The sequence below is a fragment of the Taudactylus pleione genome, unplaced genomic scaffold (genome assembly GCF_031769625.1).
Source record: "Taudactylus pleione unplaced genomic scaffold, aTauple2 ptg000513l, whole genome shotgun sequence".
Lineage (NCBI taxonomy): Eukaryota > Metazoa > Chordata > Amphibia > Anura > Myobatrachidae > Taudactylus > Taudactylus pleione.
Window position 1 is genome coordinate 3,784,487 of NW_028284915.1, and position 25,707 is coordinate 3,810,193.

General features: G+C 43.5%; 1 protein-coding gene across 3 annotated transcripts; it reads right to left on the reverse strand.

Annotated features, from left to right (window-relative positions):
* Positions 1–8,247: 8,247 nt before the first annotated feature.
* Positions 8,248–23,995, reverse strand: MSMO1 (methylsterol monooxygenase 1). Of its 3 annotated transcripts, none has more exons than XM_088450270.1 (6): positions 23,809–23,995; positions 12,170–12,470; positions 11,322–11,470; positions 10,136–10,262; positions 9,441–9,595; positions 8,248–8,808 (listed from the first exon to the last, which is right to left on the reverse strand). In XM_088450270.1, exons 2-6 carry the CDS (start codon positions 12,416–12,418, stop codon positions 8,610–8,612), a joined length of 879 nt encoding a protein of 292 aa, XP_088306396.1. In that variant the 5' UTR covers positions 12,419–12,470; positions 23,809–23,995; the 3' UTR covers positions 8,248–8,609. The 3 variants fall into 3 exon arrangements, with proteins under 3 accessions (XP_088306396.1, XP_088306397.1, XP_088306395.1); XM_088450271.1 differs by lacking the exon at positions 23,809–23,995 and adding an exon at positions 13,063–13,237 and having other exon boundaries at positions 12,170–12,427; XM_088450269.1 differs by lacking the exon at positions 23,809–23,995 and adding an exon at positions 13,063–13,237.
* Positions 23,996–25,707: the final 1,712 nt, after the last annotated feature.

Sequence of the window (25,707 nt, forward strand, 5' to 3'; positions counted from 1 at the left end):
GGGATCTCCACCACCAATAGGTATGTGTTTAATCACACACAGGGGTGTTAATTTATTTTGCTGGGTCAGTAATCATCCTGTTTCATAAACTCATCTATACAACACCCCAAAGTACATGTCCCACATAATTCAACCCATTTTTTGAGCTTACAAAAAAATCACCTGAAAACGGCATGTCATTATTGGCCAAATTATGCTATATGAATGCCTCCAAGTGAATAATTATTCATTAGGAATAGTGCACCAAAGGTTCTCCACTGAGTTCTGACACTTTTACCTTTAAATAATATTTTCAGCTACTTGACTCCAAATTAAAATCTACTTTAACGCAGATCTCAATGGGAGTTAAGATAATGCGGATTTCTATATGAATACGAAAAAGATGTGGCTGCTAGTTTCCAGAAGTACCCACTGGCGGTAATGCGCGTTAATGGAACCCATGGCTAAAAAAAATGGAATGTTTATTAACAGTATAGATCACTTATTAATTAGGGGATAAAAACCTGCAGATATATACGGGTTTTTCAAATATTCACCAGTTCAGCACAGTAATCACGATATACTGTATATAGATCACCAAGCTAAAAATGCTATTCCTAGTTGGACAATGAATTTTAAATACAAAACTGTGTTGTGGAATTGGATATATGCCACCTGGTGGCAAGAAGTATATAAGAAATACACTGGCTAGTAGGATAAACAGGTTAATGATTATGCTTCCAGGTGTACGTACGCACTCTTTGTTAGGCATATATTTTTTAGCAGCAGGACAGAGAGCTTAGTAATCTCTCACCTGCACTGACACAGGCATCTAGCTGATTCCTTAAAATAATAGTCACACACTGTCCGATTTTTCGGCAAATCAAAAGCCCCAATATCTGTGCAACACATTTAGACATTTTTTATTAGAAGTTACTGTTTTTCCGCCACACCACACTGATTTTGCTTATGTCGCCCATAAGGAGGATGAGGCAGTCACGGGAATATGTAGGAAAAAATGGGCAGATTATCGAGAACGCACACACACTACTCGATATCGGGAGATTGAGGCTGAGATTTTCTGCCTAGGCCGGCCAATCGGATAATCGAAGAAATGCGTTTGCAAACGATATTTAATCATTTTATTGCTAAAACACGCCTACACACTATACAATAAATCAGACTGATCACCCGATTTTTTGCAAATCGGCCCAATAATTGTATAGTGTGTACCTAGCATTAGATTGCTGTGTATGTGGCCCTGAATTTCAGAGAACCAAATTTTAACTTGCCCAGAGAAAAACGAATCTCCTCTGTTGCAGCAGGTGTGGGGACACTCATATATGAAATACAACTTAGCTTTTAATAAGATATATATATATATATATATTATATATAAAATATAGAGCAATAACACAAAAACACATAAGCACATAAGCACAAAAACAAAACAATATAGTACTGAAAACAAAGACAATGTAAAAAAAAAAGGGGGTTATCTCTCGATTTAATTGTTTGGACCGTAGAGTGGATACATAGTACAACTATATCTGCACTATTTGTTGTTTCCAGTCAAATTGGAACGATAAAACGTACATATCGTACAGTATGTATGCACAAATGCCCACTCCCGCGGGCTGTACAGGATGGTTGGCCGTGCTGCACGGTCAAGCAGGAGATGTCACGTACAAGGTTGTGCTGTTTAATGAAGGAAGGAACGAGATATTGTTCATTAAATTGCAGTGTGTACGGACAATCATGGATGGTCCAGGACGAAGGGAATTCATCCTGATTGCCCGGCGTTGTAAAGTGTACCAAGCGTAAGTTTCAATTGTTGATTATATATTTATACTTTTTTTACTTTTTTTTTTTTACTATTTCACCACGTTAATATTCATTACATATATTGGAATTTTATATATTACTATAATTACTCTATTGAATCATAGTTCCCTCTTTTCTCAGACACATCAGGATTATCATATTGATACATTGTACACAAAATAGAGGTAACTCTTTTTATATTGTCATTTTTTAGTACTTATGTTATGATTGTTTAGTATATATGTCCTTATGTGTTTTTGTGCTATTGATCTATAGATTAGAATATATATATATATATATATATATATAAATAAAAGCTAAGCATAGTGATGTCACAGAATGTTCTCCAGAAGCACTGAGCAAGCTCCTGCCCATATATGGGATCTTCATTATCAGAGCCATAACAAGGTGGCAGTGCGCACTGTGCTGGCCCTGACCCCTAAACATGTGACATCATTGCTAGGGGTCGGGTCCTCCACCTCTGGTAAATATAGCACTACCAGGCAGCTTCACAGGCTCTGCAGTACTGCTAGGGTTGGCTGCATTTCCCCTTCGTGCTAGGGACCTGGAAGTGACGTGAGTGAGGGCGGAAGTGCAGTTCCTGCCCATGACAGCCAGCTAAAGAAGTACTTTGTCCCCCCTTAAAGAAGTTTGTTGTCCCTTCGCGGTCTCCTTCGTGCTAGGGACCTGGAAGTGACGTGAGTGAGGGCGGAAGTGCAATTCATGCCCATGACAGCCAGCTAAAGAAGTACTTTGTCCCCCCTTAAAGAAGTTTGTTGTCCCTTCGCGTTCTCGCTATGCTCGCCACATGGTTATATTCCCCCTCTATGCCCACTTGGATGGCAGGGAATGACGCTGGACACTGGCTGATGACGTCAGGGTCCTCTCCGTGAAGGGGATTTGCTATTGGCTGCAGAGTGCAGTTTCAGGCACCCTGCAAGCCACATGCAGATGCCATGGGGCAGTGACTGTGCCGCCCATAGGGTCCGGTGCTCTGTGCTGTGCACCGCTTGCACACCCCTAGTAGTTGCCCTGCTCATTAATATTGCTCATGAATTTTCATAGCTGCCTAGAAGATAGCTAAATTCTTGCAGCCATGTAGAACAATTAATATAGAAGCTTGATATTGCTGTAACACAAAGTAAATATGCTGAGAGCCAACTCAGATTCAGTAATTGGAAGGGTATACATTCGGGAAGCAGGCTGTCTTAATACCGGCAGCCGGCTTCCCGACTGTCATATCCCGGTGAGGGTGAAATACCGGGCGTCTAGATGTAGACGCCTGACATTTCCCAGACGCCGGGGGAGACCGGCGCCCAGCATCCCGATCGAAGGGATGCCGGGCACCGCGAGGGGGGGAGGGTTAGGTTTAGGGCCCCCGGAGGGGACTTAAAGTTAGGCACCCCCCCTGGAGGGTTAGGCTAGGGGGAGGGAGGGTTAGGCACCCCCGAGGGAGACTTAGGTTTAGGCAGCGGGGAAGGGGGGGGATAGGGTTAGGCACTTGGGGGTGGAGGTTAGGGTTAGGCACCCCTAAGGGGGGTTAAGTTAGTCAATACTTACCTATCGAAGATCGGGATTTCCAGCGCTGTCGGGCTTCCGCTGCCGGGAACTCTGCTTTGGTCGGCCAGATGCTGCCGGGAATCAAACCAATTCCATTGGGAGACCTTGCAGGCTAGTATGTGGTAATTTCCCTATTTGCTATGCAGAACATTAGGGTAGAATTGATTAATAAGGGGTTGCCCCAAGATTCTAATGTATTGATAGGCTCCAGTTTCATGAACATTGGATAAGTCCATAAAATTATTATCCGACAGCTAGACATTCAACATTTATGACAAGGGATCAGCAAAACTCTTAAGCTGGGTACACATATAGCTGCAGATGATGCTTTTTCATACACACTGAACAACCATCAACATCTGGCTGAGTGTCCTGCTGGCCAAGGGTCGCTTAGCACCCCCCTCCCTGCGGCCTCTGAATCAAGTGTATGGACCGTCGGCTGACCGCCCGTACACACAGCGAGATGAGCAGATATACAGTCAGGTGCATAAATATTGGGACATTGACAGCATTTTCATATTTTGGCCTCTATTCACCACCACAATGGCTTTGAAATGAAACAAACAAGATGTGCTTTAACTGCAGACTTTCAGATTTAATTTGAGGGTAATTACATCTAAATCAGGTGAACGGTGTAGGAATTACAACGGTTTCTATATGTGCCTCCCACTTTTTAAGGGGCCAAAAGTAATGGGATTATCAACTCAAAAACTATTTCATGGACAGGTGTGGGCTATTCCCTTGTTATTTCATTATCAATTAAGCAGGTAAAAGGTTTGGATTTGATTCTAGGTGTGACATTTGCATTTGGAATCAGTTGCTGTCGACTCTCAATATGAGATCCAAAGAGCTGTCACTATCAGTGAAGCAAGCCATCATTACGCTGAAAAATCAAAACAAACCCATCAGAGAGATAGCAAAAACATTAGGTGTGGCCAAATCAACTGTTTGGAACATTCTTTAAAGTAAAGAATGCATCGGAGAGCTCAGCAACACCAAAAGACCCGGAAGATCACGGAAAACAACTGTGGTGGATGACAGAAGAATTATTTCCCTGGTGAAGAAAAACCCCTTCACAACAGTTGGCCAAATCAAGAACACTCTCCAGGAGGTAGGTGTATATGTGTCAAAGTCAACAATCAAGAGAAGACTTCACAAGAGTGAAAATAGAGGGTTCACCTCAAGATGTTAACCATTGGTGAGCCTCAAAAACAGGAAGACCAGGTGATTACAGTTTGCCAAACAACATCTAAAAAAGCCATTACAGTTCTGGAACAACATCCTATGGACAGATGAGACAAAGATCAACTTGTACCAGAGTGATGGGAAGAGAAGAGTATGGAGAAGGAAAGGAACTGCTCATGATCCAAAACATACCACCTCATCAGTGAAGCATGGTGGTGGTAGTGTCATGGCGTGGGCATGTATGGCTGCCAATGGAACTGGTTCCCTTGTATTTATTGATGATGTGACTGCTGACAAAATCAGCAGAATGAATTCTGAAGTGTTTCGGGCAATATTATATGCTCATATTCAGTCAAATGCTTCAGAACTCATTGGACGGCGCTTCACAGTGCAGATGGACAATGACCCGAAGCATACTGCAAAAGCAACCAAAGAGTTTTTTTAAGGCTAAAAAGTGGAATGTTATGCAAAGGCCAAGTCAATCCCCTGACCTGAATCCGATTAAGCATGCATTTCACTTGATGAAGACAAAACTGAAGGGAAAATGCCCCAAGAACAAGCAGGAACTGAATACATTTGCAGTAGAGGCCTGGCAGAGTATCACCAGGGATGAAACCCAGCGTCTAGTGATGTCTATGCGTTCCAGACTTCAGGCTGTAATTGCCTGCAAAGGATTTGCAACAAAGTATTAAAAAGTGAAAGTTAGATTTAGGATTGTTTAGTTTGTTCCATTACTTTTGGCCCCTTAAAAAGTGGGAGGCACATATAGAAACCGTTGTACTTCCTACACCGTTCACCTGATTTGGATGTAATTACCCTCAAATTAAATCTGAAAGTCTGCAGTTAAAGCACATTTTGTTTGTTTCATTTCAAAGCTATTGTGGTGGTGAATACAGGCCAAAATATGAAAATTCTGTTAATGTCCCAATATTTATGCATCCGACTGTATTTGCCATCGGCTGTGCAGCACAGCCGACACGATATTTCTGTGAACAACGTCGTTTACAGACATAACACTGGTACACAATGGCCAACGCACATAAGATATACTGGCTGATCAATTGATCGGCCAGTTTATATATGCCCGTATGTTCCCAGCATTAGTTATGTATTTTGTCATATTAAATAAGGATAGTGATACAATTATAATACTGCAATATCACAGGCAATTGTGCAATTAAAATTTCTACACCTTCTCAATGATGTTAAAATATTACAATGTCAAAATCACTGAGAAAGCTGCACCAAAATAGTCTAAATAATACAGATGAGATCTACTAGGAGATCATTTTATACTCCCAAAGCAAAGGAATATGCTCAAGGTACACAAGTAAAAATTTTATACTTCTATAATAATAACAAAACATGCATGCATGGAATGATTAACATTTTATTTTGCCATTAAAAAAAAACAAAACAAAAAAAAACACTTGACTTTAAAGAGGGACATATAATGCAATGTAAAGGGTCGATCCTATTATGTGCGAGGGGGCAAATTGCCATTCCAACGGCTCCGCGACTTGCCCCCCTCGCAGATTTTTTTTTTTTTTACACAGCCCAAAAATCTGAGTTCAGAGGTACCATAAATGCAGCATTTAGCTGCACTTACTCCCGGCTAACAGGATGACCCCTAAGGGGTAGATGTACTAAGCCAGTGTTGGCTAACCTTGACACTCCAGCTGTTGTGGAACTATATATCCCAGCATGCCCTGCCACAGTTTTAGCATGCCCTAATAGCAAAACTGTAGCAGTGCATGCTGGGTTATGTAGTTCCATAACAGCTGGAGTGTCAAGGTTAGCCAACACTGTACTAAGCCTTCAAGAGATAAACTACCAACTAATCAGATCCTGTCATTTTTCAAACACAGCCTGTAACATGACAGTTAGGTTGGTACTTTATCTCTTTCCACATTATCTCTCTCCAAGGCTTAGTACATCTCGCCCTGTGTTGAAATTTCAACAGGGATATAGATTTACAGTCCTCAAATTATCCATACCCATCCAATTTTACTGTATTTTTATATTTACATAATTAACTTTATAGAACATAAACCAATTCCTAAAATCTGCCCTACATATGGTCTAGATCAGTAGTTCCCAGTTGTACAGATGTGCAGTTATCAGAACATGAATACATGTCTATATTTTAGCTACACCTGATGGGAGGATTACAGTGTGCCTCTGTGCAAGGGAAAGTTTTAGTCCTGTGGTTTTAGATGTGCAACCGAAAGCTGCCTATCCACTAGCAGACCTCAAAACGACTGCACGATTACGACATTGTAATCGTGCAGTCGTTTCAAAGTCTGTGATGTCCCTACACTGAACAAGCAGTTATTCAGTGTAGGCACATCAATCATCTGCAAACATCCTGAACTTATTGTCAGGTTGTCCAGTATGTTTGCCCGATGACAGATGTCTAAAAGGACCAGCGGGAGCGTGCATCACTGGTCGATTGAACAATAACGATATCGTTCAATCGCTCAATATAATCGTCTAGTGGATGGGCAGCTTAACAACAGGATCAGATAGCAGTTTGGCTACACATGGCAGGGCCAAATTTCAGACATGGTCATTGAGGTGTCAGGCTAAATAAACACTGCACTGTGCTGACCAGCTTGCTCACTTAAAAAGTTTTACAGCTTTTAGATCAGCTGATGGAACACAAAAATGTTCCAGCAGGGCTCAACAGCGCACCATAATTTCCAACCAGTCCAAACCAAATGTAATTAGAATTTGGAAGTTCAGGAAGCTCTTTTGGAAAATCAGAAATATTACAATATAAGACCAATTTGGTCTGTGGCTCATGTACCACTGGAGATAATTAATTTCTTATTTGCTCAGATTTATATAAATATATACAACTCAATGGTGGTGTATCCCACAATGCACTGGGCCCTATGAACCGAACCACCTGAAAATATCTGTATATAAAAACACTGTACAATAATGTTAAAATTGTTGCAATTTTAAAGTGCAGAAAAAAAAAAAAAAAAAAAAAGAACCTCTACCGTGTGGGACATAATTTAGACCAAGGAGCCTGGGTAGAATTTTTATTCCTAATGGGCCTAGTCCATGCATACAAGTGTCTGAATATAGAACATCCATAATCCCTTAGAGGCTAGGTTACAGTGACAAACACTGCAGTAAGGTGCTTACATGAACTGTGGCTGAAATCCTACCTCACCCTATGAATTGTACAGACATAACAAAATTTCTACTACCACACTAGGGGGGAGATGTATGAAGTCTTGGAGAGACAAACTGGATGGAGATAAAGTACCAACCAATCAGCTCCTGTCACTTTACAGGCTATGGGCCAAATGTAATAGGGTGAGAGTTTAGAAAATGTGAGTTTTTAAACTGGGCCAATGTAATAAGAGTCCAAGAACACGCAAACTCCCATGTTTTTCAGACTCAACAAACTGACGATTTAAACTCTCATCCAGACGTTTTCCCATTTTGAAGATACAACTCGATGAATGTAACAGTGTGAGAATTTACTGCTAAACGCTCACATTTTCTAAACTCTATTATATTTGGCCCTATGTATTAAAAATGACATTTAGGAGCCGATTGGTTGGTACTTTAGCTTTCTCCACTTTACCTCTCTCCAAGGCTGGTATATATATCCCCCCAGGTGAGGCACAATGTGGTTTTCAATTACACTATTAAATACTTAATATGTATTATGTATAAAAATAAAATTAAATATTTTATAAAGTGGATACTGTATTTTTATGAACAAGATAGTCAGATAGATGAGAAGAATGAAAAAATGCTGAACAGTCTTTGTATTCTCTGAAAAGTCGCACTTGACAGTAGCAATCGTCTGTGCTTGACGTGTTCTGCTTTACTGCGGGTTCTTTTCCTGACATAAGGCCCAATGCGGCATTCGTACGGTGGCAGCTGCAATTGGATTTGAGGCTGAATTCCACAAATACTTTTCTCTTGCAGAATCGTTACATACAGATTCTACTCTTCCATCTGTGATAGCATTTAGGATTAATTAAGAGCATTTTATGGTCCGCACACTGTAAAATTAAGCTGTGCCTGGGAATAAGTTATTTTGTCTTCTTTTCTTCCTCTGCCTTTACTTTCCCCCTGTAGCTGTTATACTGAGAATCTGTGTTGAACAGCTTGTCCCACCATGTGAATGTTGACGCATAGTTACCCACAAAGTTCATGTGATGGAAATCGTGAAAACGTGCACCAGCATAAAATGGGACGACGTGTAGTGGATTCAGGGGAATGTCATAACCGCTAAGACAGAAGAGAAAATGTACATTAGACTCCAGAGGTTAGCACACTGGAAACAATCTACACAATAATTGATCAAAATACAAGTTATATTCTTAGCGACGTTATCAGATAGATACCATAGGCCACGGTGACATGCTGATAATGTGGTATATCTTTCACTAGAAAAGTTTGTCAATGTTCTGATAACAGACCTATCTCAGCACAATTATTATTGGCTTGGGAAAATATAAAGGAGATGTCACGCTCACATACGTTAGTGAGTTCCCCCCTGGTACTGGTATGGTCAGTGCCATTTCTGTTGGCACATCTAGTGATGCTTTACGGAGCTTCAGTTGAATACACTTCAACTGAATACTGAACTGTTGGCCACCTCCTTGCTGGCCAACAGTTCAGTTAGCCAGCAAGGAGGAATGGAGATTGTGATGAGCCATGAAACATTGGGAGAATTCAGCTGAATGTATGTGTATTGAACTATTTTAGCTTGGGTGGAAACAGTGTAATAAAACCCCTTTTATTCAAAAAGTGAGATCTTGGTTCCAAGTGTAACCAATGTAGTAAATAAGAGAAATTATTTGCAGTTACTTTACAAAAGTATTACATACAACAATACACAAAGCACACATGCTACTTACCTGTGAACATCTATTGTTTCCATAAGTCTAACCATAACCCATGCCCAAAGGAGAATGACGTGATTACAGAAAACCATGATTCCAATGAAAAACCCGGCTCCCAAAATCAGGGTTTCCAGAGGGTGAGCATACTCTGCCTGCATCCCAAACGGAGACTGGAAAACACACACAATGCACATCCTAAGTATTAATGAATTTAATCCATCAACAAAACAATGCTATTTTATCAATATTAAAACTGTAGTGACATCTCCATGACATGTTTTTGGAGAAGACATCCTGAGAGAACTAACCTTCCTACCACAAGAATATTCTGTCCCACATTTTCTGCCTATAGGAGCCCTCCAGGAGCCTACCCGTTCAGGTTTCCAACTTTTATTATCTATATATGAAGCTAAGGGAATATTTATGAAGCATCAGCTGATTGTCAGCAGTTCTACCCAAGGGATTTAAAACGGCAATAATATTAAATGCAAAACACACCTGGTTTTGCATTTAATACTATTGCCGTTTTAAATCCCGCAGCCAGAACCGCTGAGAATAGGCGGCTTTGAAAAGCTGCCGCTTCATAAATATATGCCCTAGTCTCTCATTGGAACTTCTTCCAAACCCCATCTGTTTTGTATGTCAACTTTCTTTTTTAATACTGCATTATAATTTCAAAAACAGTAAGAAAAGAAAAAATATGTAGTTACCAGAAACTCATGATGCACTTTGTGGATATACTTGTAAATCCTCTTGTGGTGCAGAAGGCGGTGGAGGAAGTAGTGCCAGGCATCTTCAATGACAGCACAGCCAAGACATTGGGCGCATAAGCTATACCTATGGGAGAAGAACATGAGCGTCAAGTCTGAAAGGTAACATGCAGATAACTCAATAAAAATGACTGCTAAAAATGAAAAACTGGCCTCACATTAAATACAAAAATATGTTCTGAAGTGATCTATAAGTTAGCTGCAGTGGGGATCTGGAAGAGGAGGCACACTAGGGGTCTGGAAGAGGAGGCACGCTAGGGGTCTGGAAGAGGGGGTAGAGTATTTGCAATACAGAGCAGTAGTCTGTACTATTAAACATAACCAGAACAATCTATGTGAAATAACGGCTAGTTACATTAATGAATATGCAAGACATCCAATTTGTAAAGCGCAACAGAATATGCTGGGGCTTTATAAATAAAAGCTAATAAATCAAATAAATAAATATCAAGGATATTTTTTAATTAAATATATTAGAGATAATAATAATAATAATAATAATATGCTTTGTAGAGACACACTCTTTTAATGATCATCTGTCTTCCTGTTGTAGACTTATTATACAAAAACGTAAGAAGCCACCATGGGCGACTGATAACAAATGACAAATATATGGCACTCAGCTAGAGAACACAGGGCTATAAAAGATGTAGAACAGTGTTGGCTAACCTTGACACTCCAGCTGTTATGGAACTACATAACCCAGCATGCACTGCTACAGTTTTGCTATTAGGGCATGCTAAAACTGTGGCAGGGCATGCTGGGATATATAGTTCCACAACAGCTGGAGTGTCAAGGTTAGCCAACACTGATGTAGAACATTGTATGATATTGGAAAGTTTATATTTATATATCTTCATAATTATCTATATTTACAGTATGACTAACTATTGGTGATATTTAATTCATTAGTGAAATGTATTATCATTTACTTCTATAGCACCTAAATATACAACTTATACCCCAGACAAGTAATACAGATGTTGGTGGTGTGAGGTTACATGGAAAGAAAACAAATGAGTGACTTCCTGAAAGAATGTTATATATGTTGGGTAGGCTAATGGGAAACTCTTAAAGTCAGTTAGAAATTGTAACTTATGAAACGTAATATGCTCATGCTACTCACCACCTAGGCATAGTGTCCCAGTCATATGGAATGTTGAAATATTCTGTAAAGTAGTATGTGCCACAGATCAAAGGAAGCTGGATGCAGAAGTGATTAAAAAGAAGCATTTTGAAGCACCTCCACTGGCCTTCCCATGTCTCTGGCCTATCCTAGAATAATACAAAAAAAACACAATAATTAGATTAGGTGCTAGAAGTAAACAAAAAGTCAATGTATTACCGTAACTATATTATATTATACCATTAAATCACTTCCAATTACTATTTCCTATTTCTCCGGGAGTTACGTTATTGTTTTTTAATCACCAGATTACTTAATATATATACCTCGGGTATCAATATCTCAATGTGCTACTGGATTTTGTCACAGTTGTAATTACTTTACTGTTATAAAAGTGCTACAATATGAATGTACATAGTTCATGAACACAGTACAGTTTGGAAAATTAATGTACCACCAAATGTCCGCACCAGTATTTATAAAGACCCTACTACTACTAATCATAATATAATCTATAAAGTGGTTTCTGATGTTTTGGGGAATGTATACTTTAAACCACAAGCAACACTGGACTAATAAATAATTTTAACAGGTAATTAAATAAGTTTGAAGCATGTGAGCAGCAGCATAATATGTTAGATTTTGTTTTAGATTACTTAAAGCATTAATATTCATGCTTCTGGGTGAAACTTCCTAAGTGCCTGCTGTTCTCTCCACGTGGCTACCATGCTATGGGTTTGCACCGTGCAGTCACAGTATATTACACAAGACCCCGCATATATTTACACGACTGAAATCCCTCAAGGAACATAAGGTACAGAAATAGGATTGTGCAGAGTAGGACGCACCTGTTGGATTTTATACCGCTGCATGAAAGGTATGAACTGAAACAGAAAACCAGGGAGGCAGAACATGAAGTAGATGAGCTCATGGACAATGAGGGATCCCCAGGTTGCAATCTGGAACTTGGTGTAGTTGTCCAGCATGTAGGTCCAGGCATATTTAAAGGGCAGTTGCAGAGGATTTTCTGGCAGTAGAGAGTCAATGTACTCAACAGCAATGTAAGCGGAGCTGATGATGCTGTCGTTGGAAGCCATTTGTGTCTGCTACTGGGTGGAGAATAACAGACAGATGAGATGTTCAGGGGACCTGCAAGATATTGGGTAAATATCAGGTTTATTCACTGTACGTAAGAAGTGGAGAAACATCTGTAATGCCAGGATTTTATATGTGTGAGCAAATGCATAACAAATCCTGAAATGTATAATGTCACTGTGACAGCTGCCTGTATACATTTACATCAGCCATGTGAATTACCCCCACCTACTGCTGCCACTGTTATTCTTTTCCTTATGTGTCATATGCTCCCCTTAGAGTGTTAGCTCTTCTGGACAGTCATCTTTACCTTCTCTGTTGTCATTGTACATTATTTATTATTACCATGATCCCCAGTGTACAGTGCTACATAATAAGTCAGAGATTAATAAACAAATCATAAGGAAAATATGAATAATAATAATAATAATAATAATAATAATAATATACTGCCAAGTACGCAATAACAATTTACCAACAATTGTCCCAAATGAATTGCTTTACAAGCCCCAGGAAAGTATAAGTGCCTACACTGACAAACAAATATGCATTACTGTATATAGAAGGCTAGTTCTACAACACGTATTCATAGCATGGTACATATATGCACTATAGCATGAAGAATGAATAAGTTGTGTGAGCTCACCTGTCCCGGTGTAAGCAGAGCCGGCTGTCACTAGTACTGCAGCAGTATATATAGTACAGTACCTGTCCCTGTCCCAGCTTATATGCTGCAGCCCTGCTGTGTCCCCCTCTCCAGCAGCAGCCCCGGCACAGAGAGCAGGCAGAGCATCCTCAGCCGTCACGCATACAACGAGCGATCTCTATTCTCGGCTGTGATTGGCCGGCGCTGCCACGAACTACCTGTGTCACAGGAGCGGCTCCGGCTGCGGTTGGTTGCGCGCATGGAGTGAGCCTAGGCCGACTGCCACCAGTAGCCAATCCGCAGCCGCTGCCTGAACCATGGCCCATGTTGTCACCACGCCCATCGAGAGGTGCTACGTTCGTTACGTGTTGTAGGAAGCACGCTGTGGGAGCGTGACCTGATGTCAGTGCGGTTACCATGGTGTCGGCTCGTGGCTACAAATCGCAGGCGCGGGAAACCGCATATGCCGCAGTCGTGACGCAGCACCATTAACAGTTCAGCGTTACTCATGTATCATCTATCATCTCATGTATCAGATTGCCGAGCAGCGTGTTCTTCCTCAGCTCCGGCTTGTCCAGGAAGTTGCAGCTGCACTGGGGGCAGCTGTACACTAACACCATGGTTACAGCTATATTATATCCTACCCTCCAACTTGACCCATTCCATTAGGTACAACATGCTCTGCTCCTGGACTTCCCATCTAATGTACGATTGCAGTCACCTGTGTTGAACTTGGTAATTGATAAGACAGTTGTTTCAGCACAGGTTTCTGCAATCATAAATTGTTGTTGAAGGATATCCCCTTCAGTAGATGTACCCTGGTGTCATCAGTTACTGTCCAACGTCATTCTCTACCATCCATGTGGGCATGGAGGGGGAATATAATCTAACTCCTTCCAGGAGAGGAATGATGGAGCAAGTCAGCTCCTCCGCCATCTTCCCCAGGGTTTCTGTGCCATGATGAGACTGGTGGTGGCTTCTGTCTGGTGCAGGATAGGAGAAAGCTGCTACTACTATCCACAACCGGCTCCTGTTCTGCAGCTGCAGTGTCACTGTGACAGCCTGTAAGATTGCCAATGTGTGTGTGGAGATGAGGAGCGGAGTGGGGAGCAGGGGCCACGGTTCCGACCATCTCTAACCCCGCGGGTGCCAGGAGCAGCAGGAGTCAAGTGATGGGAGGGGAAGCACAGAGGGAGGGAGTGGAGATGAGGGGAACGGGGACTGGATTTCTATCCAGAGGCAACAAAGGAGCAGCAGTCAAGGACCATCCCGGCCCTGTGAGGAGTAGAACTGCCGGCAGGACTGGCATTATACAGGCAAAAAGGCACTGCAGGGATTTGGAGTTGCGGAGTGTGTGCTGTGTGAGTCGCACATGCAGCGTTCAAGCCACTCCCCTGTTGTACTGCCGCTCACTGTATAGACACAGTTTAACTTCAATCAACAACTTCCAAGTCAGTGTAAAAAAACAAATCAAAGTGTCAGTATGTCATACCGCTGCATACCGGCACACTTCGACCACTGGGTATACGCCCAGGAGAAGGGAAGGAGCGTGCAGTACAGCACAGGACGGCGCTGTGAGCAGAGAAACCTAGCGCTGGCCCTGACCTGTCTATATATATATATATATATATATATATATATATATTAGCAGAAGGACAACTTTTATGAATGAGATATTTCTATGATGCCGATGTCTGAGTAGGGCACATCATATTCCAAATTAAAGGTCTTGGTTCGTAGATTTGCAAAAAAATATTAGCGCCATAATTGGTTGCTTTGTTTCGGAGTTATGTGTCAAAACATCCACCCGCCATTTATAATGCATCACCATTGTGCTCTGGAAAATGTGACAGTTGGTGAACTCTCTTTGTGCACCTGCTGGATGACCTGGAACATGTGAGCTGCTGGGTGATCTGGAAACTGACAGTTATTTGCAGCCACATATATAAGCGTGTCTTGCGGGGACCTCAATCACCGACTGCTGTTATTTCATTCACTTCTCCACACTTAGTTTGCACCAAACATGCCCAGAGGCCGGCCTCGAGGATGTTGACTTGTGGAACCCTTACAGGTTGCCCAGAGCGCGCAGTTCAAAAATCTTAAAGTGCATTTCCACTACACGATTAAGGACCGATTGAACGATAACGACATCGTTCATTATATTGTGCAGTGCATATTGAGCCCACTGCACTGCAAATTCGGTACAGCATTTGTCGGACGTGTTACAAGGGGAGTCTGTGTTGCGGCCTGTGGCGTCTCTGTCTGCTCCTTATGAGGATGACGACGTGATGTCCGATGGTGAGATTCTGGATCTATCTGACCAAGAACCTCTCCGTACTAACGCTGTCCAAGGTTTAAATTCCTGGCCTTATTCGGGCAGTCCGCACGGCTTTAGTTATTGAGGATGACGATCCTCCAGTGTCCAAGTCCAAATATGCCTTTTTAAAGGATATTAAGGGTGACGCCACAGTGTTTCCTCTTTCGGGTCAGTTAGTAGACCATTTAGAGGAGGCGTGGAAACACCCTGGCAAACGGTATCAGCCCCAGAGGCGTTTAGCTGTGGCTTAGCCGTTTGCGGACAATTATTTTTCTAAGTGGGGATCCCCTCCACAAGTGGATTCTCACGTGACACGCCTAGTCCGAAGTGCCACCTTGCCCATGTTCTCCTTGAAGGATGCTACGGACTGCAAAATGGAGATCTGCCTCAAGTCCATTTATTCCCTCGCGGGGGGGCATCCAGACCGGCTATGGCCGTATGTTGGGTAGCCAGAGCTATGGAGTGCTGGGCTGATAGTTTGGAGGCGTCTTTGGATTCCGACTGTTCGGCTGAACAGGCCGAGTTGGTAGGCAATCTCCGGGGTTCGGCCATTTACATCAATTTAGCGGCCTTGGATATCAGTATCCTCACATCTAGGATTTCTTCGGCAGCTGTTGCTGCTCGTCGCACCTTATGGTTGCGATCTTGGAAGGGGCTGATTCCAAAAAGGGCTTAGAAGCTTTGCCTTTTAATGGAGACGTCCTATTTGGTCCGGATCTGGACAAAATTGTAGCCACGCTGGCGGCAGCCAAATCTGCATGTCTCCCGTCTGCTGCGGTCCCTTCAAGTTCGGGTACGTCGGCCTTACAGGGCCCAGGGTAGGCCTAAAGCACAGTCTTTTCCCCGACAGGCTGGGCCCAAGAAATCGGCCCAGCCCAGGAAACAGGCCTGGAGTACCAGATGTCTGGCCCCTAAGTCAGATGACAAACCTGCGGCCTGACGGTCCGGGCCTCCCTTTGGGGGATCCCAAAGTGGGAGGCCACCAGCTGCAGTTCGCCCAGTGTTGGTCGATAACCACGACAGACAATTGGGTTCACAAGGTGGTTTCTCACGGGTATGTCCTCTCCTTTCGGCACAGGCCCCCATCCCGGTTCTTCACCACGGCCCTTCCATTAGACCGGAACAAAGCCTTGGAACTGCAGAAGGTTTTGCACACTATGCTCCAGGCTGGAGTTATAGTGCCTGTTCCATTCTCCCAGAGGGGCCAGGGTTTCTATTCCAATCTATTTTTGGTGCAGAAACCCAATGGGTCGTACCGTCCGATTCTCAACCTCAAGGCCCTCAACAAGTCCTTGTGGGTGCCGCGGTTTCGGATGGAGACCCTGCGGTCCATCATTCTGGCGCTGGAACCTGGGGATTACATGGCGTCATTGGACGTACAGGACGCTTACCTGTATGTCCCTATTCTCTTGCGCCATCAGCAGTTCCTCAGGTTTGCAATCTGCAACGATCACTTCCAGTTCCGGGCGTTACCTTTTGGCCTGGCGACAGCACCACGAGTGTTCACCAAGGTCATGGCGGCTTACCTGCGGCTGCAGGGAGTCCGCATGTTGCCGTACCTAAACGACCTTCTGTTGGTGGCAGGATCTCCAGAACTCCTTCTACGCCACTTGGACCTGATGATTGCAGTTCTGCAACGTCACGGCTGGTTAATAAACTGGCAAAAGTCCACCCTGATCCCGTCTCAGAGGATTCTGCACCTCGGAGCCTTATTGGACTCCAGATAGCAGAGGATCTTTGTGACGGGGGAAAAGATCTCTGCCTTACAGTTGAGGGTGCGCAGTTGTCTGCAGAGTCGCCGAGTGTCTCTGCACTCGGCGATGTGGTTACTGGGCTCCATGGTGTCAGTATTCGACATGGTGGAATATGCCCAGTTTCACTCCAGACCTCTGCAGCATTTGATCCTGTCCAAATGGAATGGACTGCTTCAGAGTCTAAAGTCCCAGACGATGGTGCTCACTCCGGAGGTTCGCCTGTCTCTAGCCTGGTGGTTGCAGACAACCCACCTCAACAAGGGTCGTCCATTTTGGGTGGCGAACTGGGTCCTGTTAAAAACGGATGCCAGCCTTCGGGGCTGGGGAGCTGTCACGGGTCCACACTTGTTCCAGGGCAGGTGGACTCAGGTAGAAAAGGAGCTTCCAATAAACATCTTGGAACTCCGTGCGGTTTTCAATGCTCTCCAGCAGGCACATCAGTTTCTCCAAGGTCACCCCGTGCAGGTCCAGTCGGATAACGCCACCACCATGGCCTACATAAATCGACAAGGAGGAAGACGAAGTCGGGCGGCACTCGTAGAGGTGTCCCGCATCCTGGTCTGGGCGGAGCGCAATCTCCCGGCCATATCAGCAGTATTCATCCTGGGAGGCGGACTTTCTCAGTCGCCAGGACGTACATCCGGGGGAATAGTCTCTGCACCAGGACGTCTTTCAACTTCTGGTGGACAGGTGGGGTCTTCCAGAGATAGACCTCATGGCGTCACGGCACAACAAGTTGTCGGTGTACGGGTCTTGAACAAGAGACAAAAAGGCGTCTCTGGTGGATGCTCTGTGGATGTTCCGGTTTGCTTATCTCTTTCCTCCGTTTTCCCTTCCGCGGGTAATCCGGAAATTCAAACAGGAAGGAGGTACGCTCCTGTTGATAGCTCCCGAGTGGCCCAGGCGGCACTGGTTCTCAGACCTTCAGAGTCTGTCTGTGGACATTCCTCTGCGGTTGCCGCTACGACCGGACCTGCTATCACAGGGTCCTTGTCTTCACCCGGACCTGGCTTGGCTGTCTTTGACGGCGTGGCTATTAAGACGGCCATGTTAAGGTCCAGGGGGTTTTCCAGCTCTGTGGTGCAAACCATGCTAAGAGCTCGGAAACCATCCTCTGCGAGTATATACCATCGTGTGTGGCATACGTTCTTCCAGTGGTGTCGACCGAGAGGTTATGCCCCTCGGGAGTTCCGTCTGTCTAGAGTGTTAGCTTTCCTACAGGCGGGGCTAGACCATAGGCTTCACCTTGCTTCTTTGAAGGTGCAAGTGCCTGCCCTGTCTGTCTGGTTCCATCGTAGAATTGCTGCAATCCCTGATGTGCGCACCTTTATGCAAGGTGTTCTTTGAATTCAGCCACCTTTTGTTCCACCGGTGGCGCCTTGGGATTTAGCTGTGGTACTGAGGGCTCTCCAAGGACCGCCGTTTGAACCACTGGGCTCAGTGGACCTTAAATGGCTGACAGCTAAAACAATATTCCTTCTGACCATTGCTTCGGCCAGACGTGTTTCTGACAAGGGGCTCTCTCCTGTAGACCCCCTTTTCTGATTTTTCATAGGAACAGGGCGGTGCTGCGCACTCGTCCTGGATTCCTTCCCAAAGTTGTTTCAAGTTTCCATATCAACGAGGAAATCGTTGTGCCGGCTTTTAACTCACCTGATCTTTCAGTGGGTGAGGCCAGTTTGGTCGTTGTACGGACCTTAAGGATTTATGTTGACCGCACTTCTTCGTTTAGGAAGTCGGACGCCTTGTTTGTCCTCTATGGCTTCCCTAAAAAGGGTTGGCATGCTTCAAAGTAAACTTTGGCAGGGTGGATTCGTATGGCAATTTCAGAAGCTTATCTTCATGAAGGCCTTCCGGTTCCATCCTCTGTGAGGGCTCATTCCACTAGGTCTGTGGGTCCTTCGTGGGCAGCTCGACGTGGTGCTTCGGCAGTCCAGATCTGCAAGGCTGCCACGTGGTCCTCTGTCCATACCTTTGTGAGGTATTACGCGTTTGACACCTTTGCCTCTCAGGATGCTTCCATCGGGCGGCGGATTCTCCTTTCAGCACAGGAGCGTCCCCACCCTTAAAGGATACTGCTTTGGGACATCCCCAAGGTATCCTGTGGATACCCTATGGACCCTGATGTAGAAAATATGAGATATGGTGAGAACTTACCTTTGTTATCTCTATTTCTACGAAGTCCATAGGGTTCCACAGGACTCCCGCCCTGTCGCACCTGTGGTGCAGTTGGGCTTTACTCTGGTCACCGTTTTTCCGTCTCCCTCTGGTGAGAATGTGATTCTTGTGTGTGTCCAGATCTTTTTTCTCTCTCTTCCTTCTCCTCCTCCGGCCTATGGCTTGGTACGTAACTGAGATGGCTTGGCTCAGGGGCAGGGTATAGGAGGGGGTCCCTAGTGCATCCTGGGTGGCTGAAAACGTAACTCTATGGTGCCCGATGCCTGACCTCATCACCTATACCTCAAGGTATCCTGTGGAACCCTATGGACTTCGTAGAAATAGAGATAACAAAGGTAAGTTCTTACCATATCTCATTATTTTATTGAATAAATGCATGCGTTTCATGTTTAAACTCTGAAACCCTCTCATTTCATCTGCTTCCCAATGGTTGCATCAGAGTAGCGCCCAGAGTAGGTAACAACTCTTTTTCTTCGATCAGTCAATCGTTTTTTCACTAGGGAAAACTACTTACCTACCATGCCCGCTTATACTCAGGAGCCCCAAGGTTCACATATACACCTACTTTTCCATTTTATGTGGCCCAACAGTGTGGACCCTAATACATATATTATGCGGCCCAGTCACCCCTGCGGCAGAGGTGGCTGAGCCACATAATATTTGTGTTTAAACTTGTAACACTGGTCTCTGAAGTGATCAGAGAATCAAGAAGCGTCTGCTCGCTTCAGAGGCCAGCGTTCCCAGTGATGCAGTTCATGACGTCACCCGCGATGTGAGCGGCCTGCCCTGCTGGATCTAGTTAGATCCAGTCAGTGGCAGGCGTCTACGCGGGAGTGGTGCCGAGCGGCCAGAGAGGTAGGTGAGAGGTAAGTACTACACAGGGGAGGAGGCACAACATAAGGGGCATTAATGGGGGCACTGCCTAAGGGGCTCTAATACACGGGGTATTGCATAAGGAGCTCTTATAAAGGGGGCATTCCATAGGGGGCTCTTATGCAGGGGGCACTGCATAATGGACACTAGGGGCACTGCATAAGGGGATCTGATATAGGGGCATTGAATAATGGACACTACTGGGAGCACTGCGTATGGGGCTCTAATACAGAGGGCATTGCATAAGGAGCTCTTATAAATGGGGCATTGCATAAGGGGCTCTTATACAGGGGGCTCTGCATAATGGGCACAGCTACAGTGGCATTGCATAAGGGGCTCTTACAGGGGGCATTTCATAAAAGGCACTACTACAGGGGGCACTGCATTGGTTTTTATTAATAATAACCCTTTCAAAATTGCATATAAGACTTTTTATTCTTGCGGCCCACACACTTTTAAGGTGCATACACACACAACGATTTTTTGAACGATTATCGTTAAATGATATCGTTTAACGATAATCGTTTGAAAAAATCGTTCACTTTCTGAGTCAAACTATGAACGATTATCGTTCATGCGCGTTCACGTTTGTAGTTTGTAATTTGTAGTTCAGTCAGACTTGTCAACTGAACGATTTTCAGTAAGTTAATATGCAAAAATCGTTTGTAGTTCTAAAAAATCGTTCATTAGATTTTGTAATGAACAACTTTAGTAAACGATTTGTTAATTTTTTCAAGGGAAAAAATCGTTTACTAAAATCGTTCATTAACTAAATCGTTGTGTGTGTATGCAGCTTGAGACTTTGAATATTTGGCCTGGTTGGTATTTTGAGTTTGACATGCCTGGTGCAGTGGATATGCACATTTTACAGTCAAGAATATTATCGTCATAACCGTAAACTGCGGTGCCCTAGACTTCTTGGTAGAGGAGATTAAAGGCCATTTTCAGACTGCTGTCACAATGTGGTTGTTCCTTCATACTTAAATTAGCAGAACTCTTATGACAAATACCCTCAAATTATGAACTCATTACCTCCATAATATCCTCAGTAACTATTCATAATATCCCCCATAACTAAGTGGATTCCTTAGTGTGTATGTGTATATATATATATATATATATATATATATATATATATATATATAATGTGTGTGTGTGTGTATAATATAGAGAGAGAGCAAGGTAGGGCGGTACTCAGGTCTCTCCAAATAATATAGGCAGGCAACTGAGACATTACAATGTTTCAATGTATTTGTTTCAAATTGTCATCAGGTAGAATATAAAAAAAACCTTATAGCCAAGAGATCACCATGTGCTAAACAATCAAACACCTGAGGACCTTACGGGGCCCTAGACAAGATACTAGTTTGCGGCTTCACCCCACTCACTCCTGGTGAAGAATGAAATAATTTTTCCACAGTTGCGGCCGTTTCTTTCTGACTCTCAGCTTTTTCAAAACATCCTTATAATAAAGCTGGTTAACTGTTGTGCCTTCTGGAACCCATTCTTGCAAAATTACACCCTTGATATCTAAAAAAACCAATGAGCATTGCTTTGAATTTTGCATTTTTTCGTCACTCTACTGAAAACAACCAAATTAAATGGCGACTCACAATCAACTGAACGTCATAGAGCGTTGCTGCTTGTCATGCAAGTTCAAAGTTACTATGTATGCAGTTAGAACCGATTCTGACCGCTTTGCTTACTAGGTGGAATCACTAGGAAATACTAAAAACACACCACAGCCTGTGGTGTGTTTTTAGTATTTATTGCCACTGATTATATGAATATTTTCTCACCCTACTCTTCTGAATATAATGCAATATGGTAATCAAATTTAATCGTGGGAATAAGTAGTTCTGTCGGCTCTGTTATTGTCTACACACACTATGGGGTCAATCCTATTAGGTGAAGGGTGCGCTGTGCCGGCAACGGCACCGCATCTCACATAATTTTGCTCGGAGCCCTATAGGGCTGTGAGCAATATCAGGTGAATCCGGGCTGCTGTAAAGTGCGGCCACTGCCTCGATGACTTGGACCGGCGAGATCATCACGGCTAATAGGATTGACCACTATGTATCGTAGTTTCCCAGTATCTAGCAGTTATTGCAATGTAAGTTGTAACATGCTAATATACAATGTTACAAATATCTCAGTACAAGTCTCCACTAGTGTGAACTGTTGTGTAGAAATGGAGCTCCTGGATGTGTGTCATTAATGTAATTAATCTCAGTGCTGCTTACCAAGTAATACTGACCATACACGCTACAATTATCGGGGCGATCCGCCCGATATCCGTGGATCACCCCGATAATTGTAGCGTGTGTGCGGGCGACGGAGGGTTAAATATTGCTCGGTCGGGCATGCCGGATTGTCCAGTACATGTCCTTAAGTCTGTACCCTCTGGCTGTACAATGTCGGCCGCATTGGGCTGTGTATGCCCAGCCGCAGCCGACAGACAGGAATTCCCTGTGTGCCTTCCCATGAAATGAACAGGGAAATGTCTCCTTCCCCAGGGGTGGAGCGCAGATGTCGGGCTAATACACTATGAGCAGACCCAGCCCTAGCCAATTTGGTGCCCTAGGCAAAATTTTGGCTGGTGCCCCTAGTAGGTAATCCCACCACCAATCTTATGACAAGTACATACTAGACAATATAACATCGAAACTGGCCAGATCGGACAACATATTGGGCACATCGTCTAGTGTCGCTGACGATGCGCACCACTGTATATAAATATATCTCACACTTCAGAGGAAAGATGCAATGCAGCAGCTCTTGCAAGGAAAGGCGTGGTACAGGTACATCACATCATTAGGCCCAGCGGGTGTAAGGGAGGGCGTGGATCACACCATTATGCCGAGAGGGGGGTGTCCAATTGTAATCAGACAAGGATGGGTTTCTAGGTACTCAGAAATAGCCCTGTGTGCATGGGTGTATTAGTTCATAGTTGCACCAAAACATTTAAGCTTGCGACCTCCTGTCATATTTGCCCATGCCTGTACAGATGGACAAATATCCACACAGACAGTGCACACACAGATGACACCATGCCCATACAGACAGGGGCACAGGTAAGCCCATATCAGTACAGAAAGGGGCACAGATAACCCCATGCCTGCAGTTATACAAGCACACTGTGGTAAGCACAACACACTAAAAACGGGAGCTGATAACCCCAAAGTGACACAGCTACCCATTATACAGTCTAAGAATCAATGTAACAAAAGATATGAATGGTGACAGCTTATCCGCTTTATGATAAAATATATCAGCAGAAAGTTTGTTATAATACCCAAAAATGTATAAATGCATGTATATGGGACATTATTTTTACTTTTCGAATATCTGTTATGCTGGGTTTGCTCCATCCAGAGGGCACACACACATATAACCTCAGCACATATGCATACACAGACCCATGTAGTCCCAGCAAACAACATGCAGTATCAACACACATGCACACAACATACAGTCCCAGTAAATAAAACAGACACATATGTAGGCTCAGCATACATACATACATACACACACACACACACAGCCTCAGCACATGCTTATACACACAATTTATCAACGGGGAATCAGCAGCGCTGCTGGGGAGTTACTGTAGTTAGTACTTACCATCAGGGTAGATGAGCAGCTTAAATCAAGTGGGCAAAGAACCTTGATGATGTTACAACCATGTGACTAGCTGGGGAGGAGTCAGTGTTGTTGTTAGTCCCGGAGCATGGAGCTGTGACAGTGGCTGTACAGCGACAGATCAGGTACAGACTGAGTCAGATCCCATAGGGCCGGTATTCATGCCGCTGGCTCCTGCCCCCAAATACACCAGCCACCCAGCATCCTTTGTATAAACCACAGGATGTTCCGCAGGGGCTGCTGGGAAATGTAGTCCCTTCCCCACTGTAACACTGGTCTCAGAGGTGGAAGGGACTACATTTCCCAGCAGCCCCTGTGGAACATCCTTTGACTGCAAATTATGCCGGCAGTTCACGTGACTGCTGTGTTTAGAAAGAAGGAACAGCTGAGCTCCGGGGGTGGGGGAAGCTGCAGAGCTGAATGCCCCTGGGCATTCCAGTCGCCCTAGGCATTTGCTTAGAATGCCTATGCCTAGGGCCGACTCTGACTATGAGTTATCTCACAGTGTATGCCACGGACATCTGCGGCTGGCAGCTGCCAGATAAAATGTCTGTTGGTCTGAAAGGCATTTTATCTGGACGTGTATGCCCAGCCCCTAAAAAACCTCAAGAAAAAAGAGAAAAAGATGGGAACACAGGAAGATTACAATAAAATAAATTTAATTGCACAAATATAATAGGTACACAATAAATGTTAAAAAATATATTAATAAAAATACAAGGATTCTACAGTATCAAATAGTGATTTATAAAAATAAATAAATTAGCACTGGTGCCTCATGACACTGTATGAATATAATAGTCTGCCAGACTTCAAAAGATATACAGGGGTATTCAATTTGAAGCGAAAATTTCGGAATCTGATGTCATTTTCGCCGATTTCAATTCAATTTCAAAGACTTTTCGTAGGTTCGAAAAGTCTTTAAAAAAAACAGGTATAACTTTTCACCACTGAATAGGTGACGAAAAAAAGTGCAGAATTGGGGTTTAGGGGTGCAGGCTTAAAAAAAGTAACCTGCAACCCTGGGAATGTCATTTAAAAATAAACTGTGTCAGAAAAAGTAAAAAAAAAAATTAGGGAAAAATTATTTAAAAATTGGTGTAAAAAAAAAAAATGGAAAAAGGTGTTTAAAAATAGGGAAATAGGTTCAGGGCTATTCTGCAAGTATGCGGCAGGTGTTTTCTAGAATAGGCTATTAGCGGCAGGTGCATTTTTGCTGAATTTTTAAAAAATTACTTTAGGGACATAAAAATATGGTAGTACCCATTTTCATGTACCCCAAATTTGATGGGACCACTTAAAAAAACAAAAAAAATAATCTAAGTGCTCTTCTGCATCACTTCTTCAATGTCGGAAAAAAAACACCTGCCGCGGCTATTTAAAACCCCGATTTTCATTTGCAGGCTAAAACGGGTGTCCTACAATTTATTCCAGGTAAATCCCGTTTTTTTTTGCCGATCCTATTTCACCGGCTCCCGTTTTCGTAGCTTTTTAATTGATTACGGGGATAAAGCGGGCGCACGCCCGATACTTTATCCCAGGATAATCAGCGATGTGGAGCGAAAAGTCCAGCACAGACTTTTCACTCCAAATTGAATACCCTTGATAATGTTGCTTTAGCTGATACAGTTTCACATTATGGAAATCGAATAATAGTGTCTGTAAGAAGACTGTTGAAACAAATTGCAACATGTGTGTAATTGCCAGAAGTGCTACACTTTGATGTTGACCTGGTTAGCGCTGCTTGAGAAATCGATCCCCAACTGAGTATGTGCCAATGTCACAAATAAATGTCAGACTGTAGAAAGCATAACTTACAGGTTAAAATTATTACATCATGCCGTGATCACTCTCAGCTGTGATGCAGCACCAATGACAGAG

Bases quoted from the DNA above. Each gene is read 5' to 3' on its own strand.
- MSMO1 (XM_088450270.1), bottom strand. From the start codon at position 12,418: ATGGCTTCCAACGACAGCATCATCAGCTCCGCTTACATTGCTGTTGAG. The intron at 11,471-12,169 runs GTGCGTCCTACT...GTATTATTCTAG, and splicing joins AGCGGTATAAAATCCAACAG to GATAGGCCAGAGACATGGGA. The intron at 9,596-10,135 runs GTAACTACATAT...TGTGTTTTCCAG, and splicing joins AAGTGCATCATGAGTTTCTG to TCTCCGTTTGGGATGCAGGC.